At 34.4% G+C, this 22,416-nt stretch overlaps 1 protein-coding gene across 3 annotated transcripts in view; it reads left to right on the plus strand.

Moving 5' to 3' along the window:
- The window catches only part of VPS13A (vacuolar protein sorting 13 homolog A), a 239,033-nt gene that overhangs the window by 51,779 nt on the left and 164,838 nt on the right, over window positions 1-22,416 (plus strand). For all 3 annotated transcript variants that reach the window (XM_017543278.2, XM_017543280.2, XM_017543281.2), the window contains exons 18-22: window positions 6,267-6,456; window positions 6,536-6,650; window positions 12,979-13,115; window positions 15,435-15,567; window positions 17,594-17,711. In XM_017543278.2, the coding sequence (XP_017398767.1) occupies window positions 6,267-6,456; window positions 6,536-6,650; window positions 12,979-13,115; window positions 15,435-15,567; window positions 17,594-17,711 (693 nt within the window). The remainder of the gene's footprint in view (window positions 1-6,266; window positions 6,457-6,535; window positions 6,651-12,978; window positions 13,116-15,434; window positions 15,568-17,593; window positions 17,712-22,416) is intronic.

The following is a 22,416-nucleotide window of genomic DNA, read 5'->3' on the forward strand; positions in this document are numbered from 1 at the left end:
GGAGTCTCACTGTGTCACCAGGCTGGAATGTAGTGGGTGTGATCTCGGCTCACTGCAACCTCCACCTCCCGGGTTCAAGTGATTCTTTTGCCTCAGCCTCTGGAATAGCTGGGACTACAGGCATGAGCCACCATGCCCGGCTAATTTTTGTATTTTTAGTAGAGACGGGGTTTCAGCATGTTGGCCAGGATGATCTTGATCTCTTGACCTCGTGATCCGCCTGCCTCGGCCTCCCAAAGTGCTGGGATTATAGGCATGAGCCACCGCATCCGGCCAGAAATTCTTTTGTATTCTGGATACTAAACCCTCACCAGGTACGTGATTTGCAAATATTTCCTTCCATTCTTTATCTTGTCATTTAACTTCGTTGACACCGTCCTTTGATGTATAAAAGTTTTTACTTTTGAAGCTCTCCTTGTTCGGTTTTATATTTTGGTGTTCGTGCTTTTGATGTCATATCTCAGAAAATTCACCTAAGCCAAGATTATGAAAGTCTAATCCATTATTTTCTTCTAAGAGTTTTATACTTGTCTCTTACATATAAATTTATGACCTATGTTGAGTTAATATTTGTATATGGCATAAGGAACTCAGTACAACTCATATTATTTGCATGTGGATATCCTGGTGTCCCTTCATACTTGTTGAAGATGCTATTCTTTCCTTAATGAACACTGTTGGTATCATTGTTGAAAATCAATTAGCCATAGATGTATGGCTTTATTTTTGGACTTTTATTTCTATTTAATTTTTATTCTAGACTTCCACTATGTTTATCATTATGCCAATATCGTACTGTTTTGATTACTGTAGATTTTTATTAAATTTTGAAATTGAGAAGTGTCTTTCCAATTTTGTTCTGTTCTTTCAAGAATGTTTTAGCTATTCAGGGGTTGCTTGCAAGACTTTATGAATTTGAGGATTCACTTTTCCATTTCTGGAAAATGTCTCTGAAATTTGATAGGGTTTGCATTCAGTATGTAGATTGCTTTTGGTAGTATTGCCATAATAACAATATCAAGTCTTCTGTGAACATGGGATATCTTTCCATTTTAATAAATGCTAAATAGATGCTTTTTCTATTTTTTTAAGAGTTTGAGAAGGATTGTTATTCTGATTTAAATATTTTGTAGAATTCACTAGTGAAGCCATTTAGTTCTTATATTAGTCTGTTTTCATGCTCCTAATAAAAACATACCTGAGACTGGGTAATTTATAAAGGAGAGAGGTTTAATTGACTCATAGTTCAGTATGGCTGGGGTGGCTTCACAATCATGGCAGAAGGCAAATGAGGAGCAAAGTCATGTCTAACATGGAGGCAGGCAAGAGAGAGCTTGTGCAGGGGAGCTCCCCTTTATAAAACCATCAGGTCTTGTGAGGCTCACTCACTATCATGAGAACAGCACTGGCAAGACCTACCCTCTGGATTCAGTTATCTGCAATTGAGCCTCTCCCACCACATGGGGGAATGGCTACAGTTCAAGATGAGATTTGGTTGGGGACACAGCCAAACCATATCAGCTGAACTCTTCTTTGTTGAGAGTTTTTGATTACACATTTACTCCTTACTAGTTATAGGTTTTACTATAAGTAAGTTTAAAAGGTGATAGTAAGTTTTACTATAGTAAAGTTTTACTGATAGTTTATAGATTTATAAGTAGGGTCTAAAAGTTACAGTAAAATTTACTGTAGATTTTTAAGGTTATAGAAAGGTTTTACTTCGTATTTTCTAATTTTCTTCTTGACCCTTTCTTCTTGAGGCAGTTTTTGAAATTTGTATATTTCTAAGAATTTGTTCTTTATCCATTTTCTTGGTACTATTCTTTGCAGTACTCTTTCGTAGTACTTTGTATTCCTCTGTGTTATGTTATAATGCCTCCACTTTCATTTCCAATTACAGATATTTGCATCTTTGGTGATTTTTTTTTTCTTACTTCAGGTAAAGGTTTGTTAAGTATGTTAACCTTTTCAAAGTGGCAACTTTGATTTTTTTTCATTCTCTCTGGTGTTTCTGGTGTTTTTGTTTTCTCTATTTCATTTGTCTCCACTCTGATATGTATTATTTTATTCATACTGTGAACTTTGGGTTTAATTTGCTCTTCTTTTTGGAGTTTCTTAAAGTGTAATGTGAGGTTATTGATTTGATAATCTTTCTTTTTTAATGTAGGCATTTACAGATAAAAATTTCCCTATGAGAGCTGCTTTGGATACATTTTGTATGTTTTGAAATATTTTGTTTGATTTGCATTCATTTGAAGATATTTTCTGATTTCTGTTGTGGTTTTTTTTTTTAATCTGTTGATTGTTTAAGTGTTTAATTTCCACACAATTGTGAATTTTTCAGTTTTTCTTCTGTCGAATTGTAATTTGATTCCATTGTGGTTGGAGAAGATGCTTGTTGTAATTCTTTTCTTACTAAATTTGTTGAGATTTGTTTCATGACCTAACATTTGGTCTGTTCTGGAGAATGTTCCATGTGCTTGCACTTGAGAAGAATGTATTTTGCTGCTGTTGGGTAGAGTAGTCCATATCTGTCTGTTATGTGTAGTTCGTTTATAATGTTGTTCAGGTTCTCTATTACTTTCTTGTTCCTCTGTCTAGATGTTCCTCATTTAAAGTAGGTTATTGAAATTTCTTAGTGTTATTGTGAGCTATTTATTTCTCCCTTTAATTCTGTCAAGGTGTGATTCCTATATTTCAGGGACTTTGTTTGGTGTATGCATGTTTATACTTGTTATATCTTTGATGAATTGACCCTTTCAATGAAAATATAATGACCTTTTCTCTTGTCACAGTTTTCTGTTGAAAGATATTTAAGTTAATTAATTAATTAATTTAGATACAGGGTCTTGCTTTGCCACCCAGGCTTGAGTACAGTGGTGCAGTCATAGCCTTACTGTAGCCTTGAATTCCTGGGCTCAAGTGGTCTTCTCATCACAGCCTCCCAAGTAGCTGGGATTAATGGTGTGAGCCACCATACCTGGCTAAATATTATTTTATATGTTAGTATAACCACCCAGCTCTCTTTTGGTTACCAGTTACATGGCATATCTTTTTTCATTCTTTCACTTTCAACGCATATGTTTCTTTGAACGTAAAGTGAGTCTCTTTTAGGCGGTATGCCTATGGTCGCCGACTTAGGCAAGGTATATTAAATACATTTTGACTTGGGATATTTTCAGTGGGTTTATTGGGAAATAATTTGTCATAAGTTGAGGAAGATCTGTATTGTTGTATCATGTTTTTTCACCCATTCTGCTAATCTCTATCTTTCCTTTGATTAATTTCATTTACATTTAAAGTGTTTACTGTCAGGCTCTGCCATTTTGCTATTTGTTTATTGTATGTCTTATGCCTGCTATACCCTCAGTTTCTCAATACTGTCTTCTCAGTGTTTGTTAACTTTTTTGGAGTATATATTTTTATTTCTTCCTAATTTCTTTTTCCAAACATATTTTAGTCATTTTGTTGAGAGCTACCATAGGGATTACAATTAACATTTCGAATGTAAGACAGTGAAATTTGAATTGACAGTAACCTAACTTCAATAGTGCATGAATACTTCTATGCAGCTCCATTTTTTTCTCTTTATGTTATCATTTCACAAATTGCTGCATTACATAAATGTTTCCATTAGCCTAGGCTTGTATTTGTTTTTACGTATTTGTATTTAAATGATAGAGGAATTAAAAAGAGGAGTTAAAAAACATGTTACTGATTTTTTTATTTGCTTATGTAGTTACCATTGCAAGAGTTGTTTATTTATTTGTGTGTCTTCAAATTACTAATATCCTCTCATTGTAGCCTTTAGGATTCCCTTTAGCCTTTCTTGTAGGGCAGGTCTACTAATGACAGACTCAGTTTTTGTTCATCTGGAAATGTGTTCATTTTTCCTTCATTTTAAAATGATACTTTTGTCAGATATAGATTTCTTGGTTGACTTTTTTTTTTTTTTTTTTATTTAGCACTTTAAGTACATTATCTTGCTGCCTCTTGGACTGCATGGTTTTTGAGGAGGAATTAGCTGTTAATCTTTTAAGTGTCCCGCATATGTGATGAGTTGCTTCTGTCTTGCTGCTTTCGAGATTTTCCTTGTTTTGGCTTTTAACACTTAGATTATAATATGCCTCTGTGTGAATCTCTGAGTTTATCCTAATTGGAGGTCTTTGAGCTTCTTGGATGTATAAATCTGTGTTCTTTATCATATTTGAGAAGTTTTTGGCCATTATTTCTTCCAGTGTTTTTAATGTCTTTTTCTCTTGTCTCCCACTTTAGGCACTGTTCATTGTTCTTCATTATTCTTTATGCTCCTCAGACTCAATAATTTCAGTTATCCTATCTTCAAGTTTGGTGGTTCCTTCTTTGGGCTGCTTAGATCCTCTGTTAAACCTCTTTATAGATGGTTCCCAAATCATGATTGTTCAGCTTACGATTTTTTGACTGTAGAATGATATGAAAGTGATCCATATTTAATAGAAATCTTACTTTGAGTACCCATACAACCACTGTTTTTCACTTTTCAGTACAGTACTCAATAAATTACATAAGATGGTCAACATTTTATTGTAAAATAGGCCTTGTGTTAGATGATTTTGCCCAACTGTAGGCTAATATAAATATTCTGAGTACATTTAAGTAAGGTAGGCTAGGCTAGGCTATGATGCTTGGTAGGCTAGGTGTGTCAAATGCATTTTAAACTTACAACATATTCAACTTAAAATGTTTTTATTGGGACATAACCCCATTATAAGTCAAGGAACATCTGTAGTGAATTTTTCATAGTGGCTGTTGTACTTTTCACTTTCAGAATTTCTATTTGGTTCTTTTAAATAATCTCTACCTATTTATATTCTGTGTTCAAATGTTATTTTCCTGTTTTGTTTTTTTTTAAGTTTTTGAATGTAAGATAGCTTATTTAACATCTTGGTTTAGTGAACATAATGTCTAGTTTTCCCTTTTCTGTGTATGCTTTGTATATATTTTTTTGTTTAAAATTTGGTGTTTTGAGTGATATAATGTGGTAACTATGGAAATTAGATTTCCCCCTCTTTCCATGGTTTGTTATTGTTGATTATTGAAGGATATAGTTTTCCATTTGTTTACCTACTGTAGTGGATAGAATTGTGTCCTCCAAAACATTATGTCAATTTCTAATTCCCAGTACCTGCAAATACAGCCTTATTTGGAAATAGTCTTTGCAGATGTAATCAAGTTAAGATGAGTTCATGCAGTATTAGTGTTTATCCTAATTGAAAGAGAAATTTGGACACAGACTCAGAAAATAAGACGGACTAGAGAAGACAATTTGAAGATAGACATAAAGGGGAGAATCACATGTGATGATATCTTCTTAGCTGCACCCACATTAATGTAGATTTTCAGTAACATGATGTGAGATTAGAGGTGGGAGATGATCATAGCTCAGATGCCACAGGCTCTCCCTGTTCTTATCAAGTTTTTTAGTATAGTTTCTTGAATAAAAGTTTTTCTTTTTGCTGTTTGCCCTTACATCGATTTCCAGAGATTTTGTAATTTTCACCAGTTCTTTTCCTGTTTGGTTTGCTGGGGAGAAAGGTTGTTGAGCTTCTCACATAGCCATTCTAGAAATCCTGCCTGATCCTTGGTTTTTAAATGTTTATTTTATTGTTTTATTTTTTTAAGACAATATCTCACTCTGTCTTCCAGGCTGGAGGGCAGTGGCATAATCTTGGCTCACTACAACCTCCACCTCCCCAGTTCAAGTGAGCCTCCTGCCTCAGCCTCCCAAGTAGCTGGGACTATAGGTGCATGCCCCGATGCCTGGCTAATTTTTGTATTTTTAGTAGAGACGGGGTTTCACCATGTTGGCCAGGTTGGTCTCTAACTCCTGACCTCAAGTGATCCACCTGTCTTGACCTCCCAAAATGCTGGATTATAGGTGTGAGCCACACATCTGGCCTTTAAATGTTTATTTTTATTTTTAGAAGAAAACATGTTTATAGAGTTGTATTAAATGTGCAAAACTTTTCAGTTTTATATTGACTAAGCATTGTAGATTTACTGTTACTTTAATTTTAGCTTATCACTTTACATGGAAATCAACACATAGGATTCTTTGTGAATTAATCTATGTCAATTTAGAGGAATTATTGTGTATCTTTGATGGAAATGGACTGGAGTCAGAAATGCAAAGTGAAGTTGTCTTCATTAATTTATTTTACTCATTTTCAATTTTAAAAATCCTTTACAATTTTTCTGATTACTTTTGTTCTATTTTTTTAATGCAGATTTGAAACTAAAATAGATTCATTTCATATTACTGGCTTACCAGATAATTCAAAAAAACCCCGCCTCCTGTCTTCATTGGATGATGCAATGTCACTTTTCCAGATTACATTTGAGATAAATCCAATAGATGAAACTGTTACTCAGAGGTGTGTCATAGAAGCTGAACCTTTAGAAATCATATATGATGCAGTAAGCATTTTTTAAATTACTAAGTTTTAATAAAATTTAGTTTGCTTTGAGTTTGTGTTAATGATGTTTATTTTAACAGAGGACAGTGAATAGTATAGTGGAATTCTTCCGACCTCCAAAAGAGGTACATCTAGCACAGCTCACTTCAGCAACTTTGACAAAACTTGAAGAATTTCGCAATAAGACAGCAACAGGTAAATGCCAGTGTTAATATTGGTGACTTAAATGCTGTATCCTATATTAAACTCTTATTTATGGTAAAATATTTTTATTAAAGTTTATTTTAAATTTATCATATTTCTAGACTGGTTATAGTTTAACAGAAACCAATTTGGTACTTTTATGTTTAAAGGTAGATAATAATCATTTTTTACACTTAAAGTTTATACCTAGTAACAACATTTAAATTAATTGCAAAATTTTGCTTAGGATACTTGGACCTCTATTTATGACAAAAACTGACCTCTTAATTTCTTTTCTTAGAATGCATTCCAGATTTTGATATATAAGCCTCATGGAAAAAAAAAAAGTTTCAGCCCTTTTTATTCTCTAGGAGAGTTTGAATAAGTTCAGTTATTATTTCTTCCTTAAATATTTGGCAGAGCTTAATGGTAAACCCATTTGATATTGGAGATTTCTTTGTAGGAAAGTTTAGGGTTACAGATTGAACTCTTTAATTGAGTAGTTGACCATAAAGATTATCTGTATGATTTTAATGCTTTGTAATTGGTTGGGACTTGTTTTCTACCTAAATATATGTTATTAAAAAAATGTTCCTTATATGCTGAAAAGTCTGTGTTTTTCATATCTATACCTTTTTATTACGCATTGATTGTAAATCATGTACTTCAAATTTTTTGTATACTTACTGGATTCTTTTTTTCTCCTTTTGTCACTGTGTTATAACAGTTATTAAGAAAAATACATGAAAAATGCCTCATTATCAATGTAGATTTTTTATTTCTAATAGATCTGTCAGTTTGCTTAAAAAAATAAGTTTGACTGGGCGTGGTGGCACACGCCTATAATCCTAGCACTTTGGGAGGCCAAGACGGGTGGATCACCTGAGGTCAGGAGTTTGAGACCAGCTTGGCCAACACGGCAAAACCCCATATTTACTAAAAATACAAAAATTAGCCAGGCGTGGTGGTGGGCGCCTGTAATCCCAGCCACTTCGGGGGATGAGGCAGGAGAACTGCTTGAACCCAGAAGGCGGAAGTTACAGTGAGCTGAGATGGTGCCACTATACTCCAGCCTAGGCAACAGAGCGAGACTCTGCCTCATAAATAAATAAATAAATTTTAAGGCTGTCTTTAAGTACATGCAGGAATAAAGTATTTTTCCTCCTATAAACTAAATATTTTATCTGTATAAAGTTGGCCACCTATATTTTTAATACTTTTTTTCCCTTTGTACTTTTTAAATTTTATTTCATTTTTGGTCTGATATCAGTTTGAAGTACAAGGTTTATTTTGGTTAGAATTTGCCTGGTATATGTTTTTTCTCATATTCTTACTTTTTCCCTATATGTTTTCAGATGTGTCATGTCAACAACATGTAATAGGATTTTTTCCAATCTAGATTTATGGTCTTTATTTTTTATTTATGTCTACTGTTTGCATTAATTAATTTATCTAGGCTTATGTCTAACATCTTATTTTGTGCTTTTGAATTTGGCTTTCCTTGTTTTATTTTTCTTGATTTCCTTTGGCTAAATTCTAGGATACCTTCCTTGCCCCTTCCCTACAATCTATTATCAAGAAGTTAAATATTTTCTATCACTTTTTATTTTAGAAATTACAGTATACATTTTTGTAAATATATAAATTTAATGAAAAATTACATACTGTCCTGGTGATTATATGGACTTTAGTATACTTGAACTTTATATACCATCCCTATATACTATTTTTTTACTTAAAAAAACTTTATTGGACTTTATGTATATAGTTCATGGTAATTTAGAATTACTTATGCATTTGCTACCTTCTTTGCTCTTGATTTGTCTTATAGCTTATACTTTTTATCTGATTTTATTTTCTTTCTGTTCGAAGTTCATTTATTTTGTTTTTGTTTTTGTTTTTGAGATGCAGTCTCACTGTGTTGCCCAGGCTGAAGTGCAGTGGCGCCATCTCAGCTCACTGCAAGCTCGACCTCCTGGGTTCGAGGGATTCTCCTGCCTCAGCCTCCCAAATAGCTGGGATTACAGCACCCACCACCACACCCTTTTTTTTTTTTTTATTTTTAGTAGAGGTCGGGTTTCACCATGTTGGCTAGGCTGGTCTTGAATTCCTGACCTCAGGTGATCCACCCACCTCAGCCTCCCAATGTGCTAGAATTATAGGCATGAGGCACTGGGCCTGGCCTGGAAATTCATTTATATACTTCCCTTGTAAATATTTTTTCTTGTAAGAATCTGCTGGTGGCAAATCATTTTTTTGTTTTTTTGAGACAGAGTCTTACCCTGTCGCCCTGGCTGTAGTACAGCGGCACAATCTCAGCTCGCTGCAACCTCTGCCTCCTGGGTTCAAGCAATTCTTGTGCCTTAGCCTTCTGAATAGCTGGGATTACAGGGGTGTACCACTATGCCTGGCTAATTTTTGTATTTTTAGTAGTGATGAGATCACCATAATCACCATGATGGCCAGGCTGGTCTCGAACTCCTGTCTGTAGGTCATCTACCTCCATTGGCTTCCCAAAGTACTGGAATTACAGGCAAGATCTACCATGCCCAGTTGCATCATGTTATTGTGGTACTGAAAAACTTTTAGATCTTATAGCATTTTGATTTTGGATTTTCAGATTAGGGATGCTCAGCTTGTTATTTTCCCCTTCTTTTCTAGGAACTCAAGATCTTGCATATCTTTTTGTTGTCAAGTATGGCATGAGCTTACAGAACCTGCTCAACTAGTTATCCTTTGTCTCTGGCAGGAAAACAGATGTGGTCATTTGCTAAAACTCTTCTTTCAGAGTACAAGGTTCTCTGATAGAACTTTAGTTATTTCATTTATTTTCTCATTTAAATATGTATCAAGAGCCTAATCTACATGTCAGACAATGTGGTAGGTTTTAGGGAGCATAGCAATGATCAGAATGGATGTAGTTTTTGCCTATTGATGGTTGTTATACTCTTAAGAATAGGACAAATATGAAACTAAGAGCAATCTACTGGGAAAATTTTGATTAATGTTGTATGGATCCAATCAGGAGAGAAAAACCACACAGTAATTTTGATAGGTACATTTAATATAATGAATTATTAACTGTAATGAGGGTTTGTTTTGCTACTCCAAAGAGTAACTTCAAAGAATATAACAAGAGACCGGGGCACAGGGGCTTATACTTGTAATCCCAGAGGTTTTGGTGGCCGAGAGGGGAGCAACAGTTGAGGTTAGGAGTTGGAGATCAGCCTGGACAACATAGTGAGACTCTGTCCTTCAAAAAATTACAAAATTAGTCAGGTTTGCTGGCTTGTACCTGTCGTCCCAGCTACTTGGCACATTGAGACTGAAGGATCCCTTGAGCCCAGGAGGTGAGGGCTGCAGTGAGCTGTGATAGCAACTCCTACATTATAGCCTAAGTGACAGAGTGAGGTGCTGTCTCCAAAATTACATGTATTTAAGAAGAGTGGTTTTAAGGAGTATAGAATTGAGATGATATTTCCAAGGAAGAGGTCTCTCTCTTCCCTGAGAATTGAAGAACACCTTGTTGGAGAAGGAACCTTTGTGAGTCATTGAATGGCAGAAAAGACATTCTGGTGTCTTGCTGGTAATCTGCTCTCTAAAACTTTCTGGAAATCCATCCTCTGAGGTGAAAAGGAAAAATATTCATGGGGCCATGTCTCACTGTACTTGTTCTGCTGTGAAACCACCTGAGGAGGGCTCTAGGGGCAGAATACTGGCTTTTGAGCACTGTCAGCCCTTGTGCATGGCATGTATTGTGTTGGAGAAAGGCACAGTGTTGCAAGATATTGCTAAGCGAGTATACTGGAACCAGGAAGCAAAATTCTTTTCTCTTGCAGTGTCTCTCCTGTGTTCTTTATCTACTTCAGTGCTAGTTGGCAAAGGAAAATCATTTAAAGTGCTCAGATCTGTTTTCACAGAGCAGACAAGTGGGTGAATTTGGAGCTGAGTGAGGAAATGATTCTATAATCAGCCCAAATGCCATGAAGGAAATGAGAATGATAAAATACCCAATTTAGCTTTGGTGGTGGTGTCAGAGAAGATCTCTGAAAATTTAACATTAAGACCAGATATATATTATATGTAGGATCCACACTGTGAATTTGGAAGTTGTAGAAAGCTGAATTGGTTCTAATGTAGTGAGAGGGGTGTGGAGGGATGTTAAGGATGCATACTCTTAAATTATGAAAACACGAAAGTCATATTAAACAGTTAAGATTTGTTGTAAGTGCAATGGAAAATGGGGGAGAGACCCAATAAACTTAAATTCAGAGGAAAATACTCCCCGCTCCCTTCCATTAAAAACAACTTAAAGAAATCATTGTGTCCTGGCATCAAGAAAGGCTTTGTTGAAACTGAGGCTTATGGTAGAACTTCCAAGGAGTACCAAAACTTAGATTTGTAGAGGCCAGAATACATGAGGAATCCTTAGACTAGAGATGGAAATGAAGATAGAGAAATGCTTAACAGGTAGACTCTGGAGAATCTTGAATGTCAGATTGACCCTTCTGGAGGCTTCTTGTTACTTCAGTAAAATCATGACAGCTGTGTTTGAATCCATATCATTTGGGAAAAAAGAATGAATAACTGGGTCAGTTCTGCTCTTAAGTTTCAGGCTAATTGGATGATCTTCAGAATTTTTGATGATCTGTCCATCTGTTCGCAAACCTCTATCTCACCTCACCTCCCATCCTCATTTTAAGAGATTTCACTTGAATTTGCTTCTTTCAGGCTATGGGAAATGCCAAGGTTTTTTCTTCCTGTAGAGTCTTGCTTGGGATACCTGGGCAAGGCTGTTGGAATCCTTTAAAGATGACACAGTTTTGATAACAGTTTCTCATATTTCAAGGAAGAGCTGTCTCAGACATAATCCATTTGTGTTATTTTTATAAAAGAATACCTGAGGCAGCATAATTTGTAAAGAAAACAGGTTTATTTGCTTCATGGTTCTGCAGGCTGTACCAGAAGCATGACTCCAGTATCTGCTTTTGGTGAGGGTTTCAGGATGCTTCCACTCATGGCAGAGAGGGTTGGGGGCCAGCGTGTGCAGAGATCACATGGCAAGAGAAAGGAAGGAGGTGCCAGACTCTTTTAAACAACAAATTCTAACTAATAAAACGAGAACTCATTACCATGAGGACAATACCAAGCCATTTGTGAGGACTCTGCCCCCATGACCCAGACACCTCTTGTTAGGGTCCCACCTCCAACGTTAAAAATCAGATATCAACATGAGTTTTGGAGGGGTGAAATACTAAACCATAGCACAGACTTTTGTTATTTATTTTCTATTTTTATTTAAATATATATTTAAAACAGAAGATATTTTATTCTTTTTTCTGTTGGCTTGTATATCTAGCTGATTATGTGTTGGCACTTGACACTTGCTCAGTGTCTGCTTTTAAGCTTTAAAATTGTATATATATTTTATTTGTAATTTTAATTGAAGTACATTAAAATTTTTGACATATTCTTTAATTCGAACATGTATTCCCTAATAATAAATTCTTAACTTTAAAGGTTATATTAGAATATACTGACTTGCCTACGTGTGTGTGTGTGTGTGTGTGTTTGTGTGAAAATGTGCCTTTTTGTTTGAGTGTCAAATCTTCTTAAACGTTGTAAGTCAAATATCTATACTCAAACTGATTTGATGGCTACTCATATAATTTTTTCTTCAAGAAAGGGTTCTCATCTCATAGAAAACAGTTTGTTTAGATTTAAAAACTGATGCTGGACTTAGGGAAATAAACTAGATTAATTTGGTATATTAATCATATGCAAGTTAATGAGGTCAATTTATTAGACTAAAAAACTCGAAGTGAATGAAGGACCTAAGGAATGGGAAACTCTGATTTGTTGCCTTTTCTGGTTTACATATGATTTTATTGAAGATGATTTAATAATCCAGGATTTTTTATATTCTCAGAATAATATTAAGATCAAATATTATTCTGTATGGCAAATGTAGCTATATGAAGTTTATGAGTTGAGAAGTATCTATGTAGATTCTAAGAGTTGTTGTGAATAAATGTTTTATGTCACTTAAACTTTTTTTTGGTCTGTGTCTTTCTTTCCAATTTTACCCAAATTGAATTTATAGGTTAAAAAAATTTTTTTTGAGGAATCATACAATTTTATACTAAATTATATTTAATCAGGAGTGCATACATTGGGCAGATATTTTAAATTTTATGTTGGAAGTATTTTGCTGAGTTCATTTTAAAGTTAATACTAATTTCACATTAAGATTGTTTTATCAGTTCATATATTTAGTGGTTCTCTATTTCTTGAGTAATTTATGGACAGTATTCATTGCAAAGATGTACATTTTTTGCAGGTCTACTGTATATTATTGAAACACAGAAAGTTCTTGATCTCAAAATTAATTTGAAGGCTTCCTATATTATTGTCCCACAAGATGGAATTTTTAGTCCTACATCAAATCTGCTTCTTTTGGATCTTGGTCATCTAAAGGTATATACTAATATTTGATTTATGATACAGCATTTAGGGTGTTTCTTTGTTTAAGATGTAGTTTGTTTTTAGACAGTTTGATTTATTGCTTTTTTCCCTAGATTTATGGTAGACAAGTAAGATTTGAGAAGTCTTCCTTTCTAATAAATAAAGTGAAGCCTCAATTAGGTAGTTTTCCTGTACTTCTGAAAACAAAATGACTAATTAAACTCTGTAGTTCAGGTTCAAATCTAAGATTGATTGATTGATTGAACACAGAGTCTCACTCTGTTACCCAGGCTGGAATGCAGTGCTGCAACCTTGGCTTACTGCAACCTCCGCCTCCTGGGTTCAAGTGATTCTTGGGCCTCAGCCTCCTGAGTAGCTGGGACTACAGGTACCCGCCACCATACCGGGCTAATTTTTGTATTTTTTGTAGAGATGGGATTTTACTATGTTGCACAGGCTAGTCTCGAACTCCTGTACTCAAGTGATCCACTCGCATTGGCCTCCCTAAGTGCTGGAATTACTGGCATGAGCCACCGTGCCTGGCCTAAGATTTATATTTAGAGAACCCTCTTCTTTCTTTTTCAATTTAAATCTGTTACTTGATTATGTAAAGTATATAGAATGAGAGAGAGTTTTAGAAACAAACATGTCTTCATCTTTCTGAAGTTTTTTGTGTTTAAAACTATATTGATATTTTAATATTTGTATTAAATAATTCTAAATTGAGAGATGGTCGTCTTCTGTTTACCTAAGTCATTTCCCTTTTTTTCTAATTATGTACTTTTTTCTTTCCAAATTTTCCGTAGAGGATAAATTTTTTTGCTGTATTCTAGAATCTGGACTCTTCACTGTAGTATCCACTAGCCAACCACATGTGGTTATTTGAATTAACTAGAATTAAATAAAATTAAAATTTTAGTTTCTTTGTCGCATTAGCCACATTTCAGAATTTAATAGTCAGAAGTGGGTACTGTATTTTTTTTTTTTTGTATTTGAGACATAGTCTCACTCTGTTGTCCAGGCTGGAATGCAGTGGATTGATTTCAACTCACTGCAACCTCTGCCTCCCAAGTTCAAGTGATTCTGGTGCCTCAGTCTCCCAGATAGCTGGGATTTCAGGCATTCACCACCACGCCTAGCCAGTTTTTGTATTTTTAGTAGAGATGGGGTTTCACCATGTTGGTCAGGCTGGTCTCGAGCTCCTGACTTCATGTGATCCACTGGCATTGGTCTCCCAAAGTGCTGTGATTACAGGCATGAGCCACCATGCAGGCCTGTATTTGACGAAATAGAACATTTCCATCATTGTAGAAGTTCTATTTGACAGCATTGTTGTAAATCATTAAATGTAGAGGAATATCTATAACAGTTTAAAGAACGAAGAGAGGTTGATAGCATTGAAATGCTTTTCCTGGCCACCTAACACATGCACGCCTGTCCTTGATACTGACTTCTTTGCTTATCCTATTTTTAAAAATTCTGCATTTGTTAATTATGTAAACACCCACTGGGTATGTATTTATAATAAAACTTATATAGCTTATTATTCATATTTGAATTTTATTCAGTTGCTTCAAAGACTGTGTGGTATAATAGAAAGAGCATAAGGTTAGGAGTAAGGATATCTAATTTTGTGACTTTAGGCACCTTGCTTAACCTGTTACCTAAAATTTATTACCTTTCAAACAGAGATAATAATTTTTTGAGTGTTTACTTCACATGAGCTATATACTGGGAAAAAAAATTTAAAAATATGTATGTATATACACGTGTATTTTTATGAGTAAGATCTTTATGTACTATTGTGGAGTAATCTCCAGGATGTTTAAGTATCTCTCACAGTATGCCAAGAAGGGAGAGATACAAATATAACTTGCCTGGTATTACATAAATGGCAGAGTTGAAACTAAAATTCAGCTATCCTATTTAATTCTGGACTCTTTCTTCTTATTATAAAGCTGTATCAGTATTTGTCATCATGCCATAGAAACATTTTAAAAGCTAAATTTGTCTCTTGGTCTTGCTCTTAATGAGAAGGCCTCTTACCACATTTGAAAAATTTGTAGATGTATTATTCTTCAGGACCATCTTGGTTTCTTTCTTTTAATGTAAGTAAATGGGAAATATATCCTAATTTATAAAAATTTATCTCTGGCCTTCTTACTATATATCTCATGGATGAGGACCTTTCTGATAGCCTTATTATGTATGCTTACTTGTGAGTTTATCCTCTCCTATTAACATTTTGTATTATAGGTCTAAAAGTTAAAAACTTTATACTTACATTTTGAAGTATTTTGCATAGTCTAAACTATTAACATTAACTTGAAGGTGACAAGTAAAAGTCGTTCCGAATTACCAGATGTGAAGCAAGGTGAGGCCAATCTTGAAGAGATAATGGATATAGCTTATGATTCCTTTGATATTCAGCTTACAAGCATACAGCTGCTTTACAGTAGAGTTGGTGAGTATAAAATGCATTATTTGTTGATTGATTTTGTTGAAGTGATTAATTAGGTTTGTAGACACTTTGAAGACCTTCCTCCTAAATGTGTTAGAACTTCTATATTTTTGAATTAGAAATGATAGTAAATATTGTCCAGTGGTTCTCAACCAGAAACAGTTTTGCCTCCCCAAGAGACATTTGTCAATACCTGGAGACATTTTTGGTTGTCACAGAAGTGGCACTCCTAGCACCTAGTGGGTGAAGATGTGGGATACTACTAAGCATCCTACAGTATTCGGCTGGTCCCTCACAGCAAATATCAGTAGGTTGAGAAATAGTGATCTATACCACTGTTTTCTAGCCTTTGACCAAAGTTGGCCCATATTGAAAATGATACTGGAATTACTACATAGTTGGATAACCAGAAGACATTGCTCAGGGCCAGAAGTAAGCAGCCTAGGGGCTCTGACAGCATAGACAGCCATGCAAAAGACTGACTAGGGTCACTTTCCTAGGCATACCTATCTCATTCACTGTGGTATACCAATCAGGAGTCTCTGATTTAGAATTAGTTTTTAGGATGAAGTCAAAGCCAGAAATTCACTAGACAAGAGCTATTTAAGTAGTTAGAGAGAGACCCCAGACTCATTCAGTTTTCTTTTTGTTCTGTCATAGTGCTTTTGAATCCCTAGAGTGTTAGTGAACATACAGATAATTCAATAAAGTTTAATCTGTTGAAGAGATCTGTATGTAAAGATCTATATGTTTGTATGTGGTCAGATTTTAATTACCTGAGCTAACCAATAAAAGGAGAAATAATCAGAATCCGAAGTAGTTGTCAAAATTGTTAATTTGTATTGGACTGAAACATTTTATTTATTTAATTATATTTGCTTCAGAATAGTGAACGTAGTTTCTATTTTTATCATATTCTAATTGTGGTGGAGAAAACCCTAAGGTATAGTGGGTGGCAAAAGTACATTATTTTTAGAAGTCCACTGATTCTTTTTCAGGAAATAAGTTATTGGGTTTGGTTTTCCTTGACTGGGATTTTATCTGACTCACAGAATTATTAGGTGCAAATGAAATAGTATATATGAAAATGTATTATAATTACTGAGCTCCCATTAATTTTTTTAGGAATTTTTGAAATTAATTCTTTCTGATTATACCTATTTTAGAAAATCTGAAGAATTCAGAAACCAAAAGGATAAAGCTTTATCTTAACTGCTTAGGCAAGAATACTGTTGATATTTTGTTGCATATGCTTTTAGTGTGTTTTTCAATGTATGGGCCTGTGAATACATGAGATGTGCTTGTATGGTATTACTGTTGGAGGTATTTGTGAATGGATTTTTTTTTTTTACATGATTCATTGTTTTATATCCAGATATTTTTTCTTTTACCAGTAATATTTTGGACACTTGAACTCATGGTTTTTATTGTCTATATTATGTTCTGTGGCTGTGCTCTCAGTTATTTAGCCATTCCCCTATGGAACATTTAGGCTTGTAACTCTGCAGTAAGTGTTGCCGGGGCTCGGGGGGTAAGTGGGGGTGGGAGGTTGTCACATGTTAGTAGACCTGGATGTGAATTTCAGTTTTGTCACTAGCAGATTCATTATAGGAAGTTATAAATTCTTTTGGGTGTCAGTTTTCTAAAGTGGGATTATTATATATCATTTTGATAATTAACATTTAGACATTACCTAGAAGAATAGAAATTATAAATCTTGAATAATTGGTAGCTTTTATTAGCTACTGTTAAAGAACCTCATTTATTACTACCTTTTGCATTATTGCCTTATTGCCATGTTACTTTTTTGGGTAAGGTATGTTGGTGTAGTGATTGTCAGTGAATGTACAGTGGATTCAATAAGCTACTGATTATATGTACCTGGGAATGTGACATTAAGATAACCTAGATATGGGGGGATTTTCTTGTATAATGGAATGTGTGATTATGAAGTATTAATAGTGATTTTAGGTTTGGTGTGTTATTCATATTATAGTTACGTTAAATATGAACGATTTTCTGTACTTAGGTGACAATTGGAGAGAAGCACGAAAACTCAATGTGTCTACCCAGCATATTTTGGTACCCATGCACTTCAATTTGGAACTGTCTAAGGCCATGGTTTTCATGGATGTAAGGATGCCCAAGTATGTATTGTTTGTTTCATGTGATTGTGAATTTTCTGGGTAATTCTGTAGCTAGGGAAATACCATACTTAATTGACTCTTTCTTGTGTATGTGTAAAATATGTATAAAATTGACCATTTTGACCGTTTTTAAGAGTATAGTTTATTGTCATTAGGTTCACTGGTATTGTTGTGCAACCATCACCACCATTCATTTCCAGAACTGTTTCTCTTCCAAACTGAAACTCTATACCCAATTAAACAATAATACCCCATTTCATCCTGTACCCAGCCCCTGACAACAACCATTATATCTTCTGCCTTTATGAATTTGACTATTTTAGGTACCTCATATAAGTGGAATCATAGAAAATTAGATTTTTTGTGCCTGGGTTTCTTCACTTAGCATAATGTCTTCAAGATTCATCCATGTTGGAGCTTATGTCAGAATTCCATTAAGGCTGATTTATAATTCTTATATGTATATATTAGGTTTACTTATTCATCCTTCAGTGGACATTTGTGTTGTTAATGCTGTTTGGCTGTTGTAATAATGCTGCTGTACAAATATCTGCTTAAGTCCCTGATTTCAGTATTTTGGGGTATATACTCAGAAGAAGAATTGCTAGATCATATTGTAATTCAGCATTTAAGTTTTAGAGGAGTGCTGTGCTGTTTTTTATAGCAGTTACACCATTTTACTTTCCTACCGGCACAAGGGTTTTAATTTCTCCTCTGCCTCTATAACACTTGTTATTTTCTTTTTTTTNACCCAGGCTGGAGTGCAATCGCGTGATCTTGGCTCACTGAAACCTCCGCCTCCGAGGTTCAAGTGACTCTCCTGCCTCAACCTGCTGAGTAGCTGGGATTGCAGGTGCCTGCCACCATGCCCGGCTAATTTTTGTATTTTTAGTAGAGACACAGTTTCACCATTTTGTCCAGGCTGGTTTTGAACTCCTAACCTCAGGTGATCTACCTGCCTGGACCTCCCAAAGTGCTAGGATTATAGGCGTGAGCCACTGCTCCCAGCTGTGATGTCATTTTTCTAATGCTTAGTGATGTTGAACGTCTGTTAGTTTACTTATTGACCATTTATATATTTATTTGGAGAAATGTGTTTTCAAGATCTTTGCCCATCTTTTGATCTGGTTATTTATTTTTTTCTTGTTGTGAGAGGTTTTTTTTTGTTTGTTTGTTTGAGATGGAGTCTAGCTCCGTAGCCCAGGCTGGAGTGCAGTGGTGCAATCCCAGCTCACTGCAACCTCTGCCTCCCAGTTCAAACAATTCGTCTACCTTAGCCTCCTGGGTAGCTGAGATTACAGGTGTGTGCCACCACGCCTGGCTAATTTTTTGTATTTTTAGTAGAGACAAGATTTCACTGTGTTAGCCAGGATGGTCTCAATCTCCTGACCTTGTGTTCTGTCTACCTTGGCTTTCCAAAGTGCTGGGAGTACAGGCGTAAGCCATCATGCCTGGCCGAGTTTTGAGAGTTTTAAAATATATTTTTGATATTAACTCTTTATCAGATATATGATTTGCAAATATTTTCTCTCACCCTGGCTTTCCTTATTGCTCTATTGATTGTGGCCTTTGATGTCTAAAAGTTTAAAATTTTTATTGTCCAGTTTATCTTAGTTACCAATGCTTTTGGTGTTATATCCAAGAAATCATTAATAAATCCAGTATCATGAAGCTTTTCTGCTTTGATTACCTTAAAGAGTTTTATAATTTTAGCTTCTATTTGATCCATTTGAGTTAACTTTTATATGTGGTATGTAGGATAAGGACCCACTTTTATTCTTTTGCATGCAATATCTCGTTTTCTCAACACAATTTGTTGAAAGGACTGTCCTTTTCTCATTGAATGGCCTTGATATCATAGTTGAAAATCACTTGTACATATATGCAACAGCTTATTTTTGGGCTTTCTGTTTTATTCCATTAGTCTCTGTGTCTTTATTTTCCTGTACCACGTTATTTAGGTTACTGTAGCTTTATAAGAAGTTTTGAAATCAGGAGATGTGAGTTATTTAACTTTGTTCTTTTTCAAGTTTGTCTTGGCTATTTGGGATCCTTTGATAATCCATACGAATCTTAAGATGGAGTTGTATAAATGTTATAGAGATTGTAAAAAATGTTATAGAGATTTTGATAAAGATTGTATCAAATCTGTAGATCCCTGTCAAATCTGTATAGTATTGACATCTTAATAATATTGACTGTTACAGTCCATGAACATGGAATATCTATTTATTTGTGTCTTCTTTGACTTCAGCAGCATTTTCTAGATCTCAATGCTAAAGTCTTTTACCTCATTTGTTAAGTTTGTTCTTTCGTATGCTATTGTAAATGGATTAAAAAAATGTTTTTCGGATTTTTTGTTAGTGTATGGGAACTTAACTGATTTTTATATCCTGCAACTGTGAATTTGTTTACAATCCTAAGTTTTAAAAGATTCTAAAGTTCTAACAGATTTAAGATTTTCTGCATAGAAGATCATATCATCTGTGTATGGAGATGATTTTTTTCCGTTTCTGATTTGGGTGCCTTTTATTTCTCTTTCTTGCCTGATTGGTCTGTCCAGAATTTTTTAACACTCTCTTGAATAGAAATGGTTTAGGTGAGCATCCTCACCTTAACCCTGAGCCCAGAGGAAAAGCTTTCAGTATTTCACTATTGAATATGATGTTAGCTGTTTATTATGTTAAGGTAGTTTCCTTCTTTTCGTAGTTTGCTAACTTTTTATTATGAAACCGTGTTGAATTTTTTCAAATGCTTTCTCTGCTTTGAGATGATTGTGTGATCATGTGAAAAATGATCAAGATGATTATTTTTTTCCTTTATTCTCTTAATGAGGTATATTACATTGATTGCTCTCTGCACATTAAATCATCTTTCTTGAGTCCAGCAAAAAAAAAGATCCTTTTATTCCAGGAATAAATCTTCTTATTCCAGGAATAAATCAATTCCAAGAATAAATGATATATAAATCATTAATGGGCTGTTGATTTAGGTTTGCTTGTGGTTTTGTTGAGTAGTTTTACATTAATATTTTTTTGGGTATATTGGACTGCAGATTCCTTCTAGTATCTTCGTCTGGCTTTGATATCAGGGCAATGCTGTCTTTATAGAATGAATTAGGAAGTATTCCTTCCTCTTCAGTTTTTGATTATTTGGTAGAATTCACTATTGAAACTATCAGATCATGGGAGTTTTCTTTGTTGGGAAGTTTTTGATTACTGATTCAGTCATTATAATAGTTAATCCAGATTTTCTGTTTCTTCATAATTCAGTGTTGGTAGATTTGTGTTTCTTAGAATTTGTTTCATTTAGATTATCCAATTTGTTGCTGTAAAATTGTTTATAACAGTCTCTGTCTTACAGCCCTTTTTATTTCGTAAAATGAGTAATAAATGTTACCACTTTGATTTCTGATTTGAGTCTTTTATCTTTTTTCTCAGTTTAACTAAAGGTTTATCAATCTCATTGATCATTCTGAAGAATCAACTCTCATTTTTATTTTTTTCTCTATTGTTTTTCTATATTTTATTTACCTCTGCTTTCAAAACAGCAAAAAAAAGTTTGCTGTTCTTTTTCTAGTTCCTTAAGGTGTAAAGTTAGGCTATTGATTGTAGGTCTTTCTTCTTTATTAATGTAGGTGTTTACAGCTGTGAAGTCCCCTTTTGGCAGACTTTTACTGCAACTTATGAATTTTTGTATGTTGTGTTTTCATTTTCATTTGTCTTATTTTCTAATTTCTCTTGTGATTCTTTGATCTAATTTGTTTAACCATCTGTTTTAAAATTTCTACATACTTGTGACTTTTACATATTTCCTTCCACTCTTGCATTCTAGACTCATTCCATCGTTATTGGAAAAGATACTTTTTATGATTTCACTTTTTTAACTTTTCTTGACACTTGTTTTGTTACCTGACGTATAATCTCTTCCGGAGAATGTTCCATATGTACTTGAGAAAAATGTCTGTTTTGCTGGATGGAGTGTTTTGTATATGTCATTTTGGCTGAGTAGGTCAATTTTATTGTTCTAGTCCCCTGTTTTCTTATTAATCTACTGCCTGGTTGTTCTATTCAGTATGGACAGTGAGATATTGAAGTCTCCTATTATTATCATGGAACTGTTTCTTCCCTTTAATTCTGTCAGTGCTTGTTTTATGTATGAACTCTGATGTTTGGCACATACATGTTTATAATTGTTATGTCTCCTTGGTGAAGTTATAATTTCATTATCATTATATAATGTCCTTCTTTATTGCTTGTAACACTTTTTGACTTGCAGTCTTATTTTGGCTGTTTTTGTTATAGGCATCCCTGCTCTCTTTTGGTGGTTATTTGCATAGAATATCTTTTTTTTCACTTTTTTTAACTTTTATCTTGTGCGTTTTCTATGATCTAATGTGATTTCTTGTAGACAATATGTAGTTGCATCCTGTTTTTTTAAATCCATTTTGTCGCTTTAAGTTTTTAATTGAAAAAAAAATTTACATTTAAAGTAAATACAAATGGGGAGGACTCACTTTTGTCATATAGTTATGTGCTTTCTGTGTGTCTTACAGCTTTATTAAATCCCTCATTTCCTCCTTTAAGACTGCCCTTTGTGTTTAGTGGATTTTTGTGTGTGACATGCATTCATTCCCATCTCATTTCCAGTTTTGTATATTCTTCAAATATTTTCTTTGTGGTTACTATGGAGATTATGTATAATA

This window comes from Cebus imitator, unplaced genomic scaffold (genome assembly GCF_001604975.1).
Source record: "Cebus imitator isolate Cc_AM_T3 unplaced genomic scaffold, Cebus_imitator-1.0 Scaffold150, whole genome shotgun sequence".
In the NCBI taxonomy this organism is placed as follows: Eukaryota; Metazoa; Chordata; class Mammalia; order Primates; family Cebidae; genus Cebus; species Cebus imitator.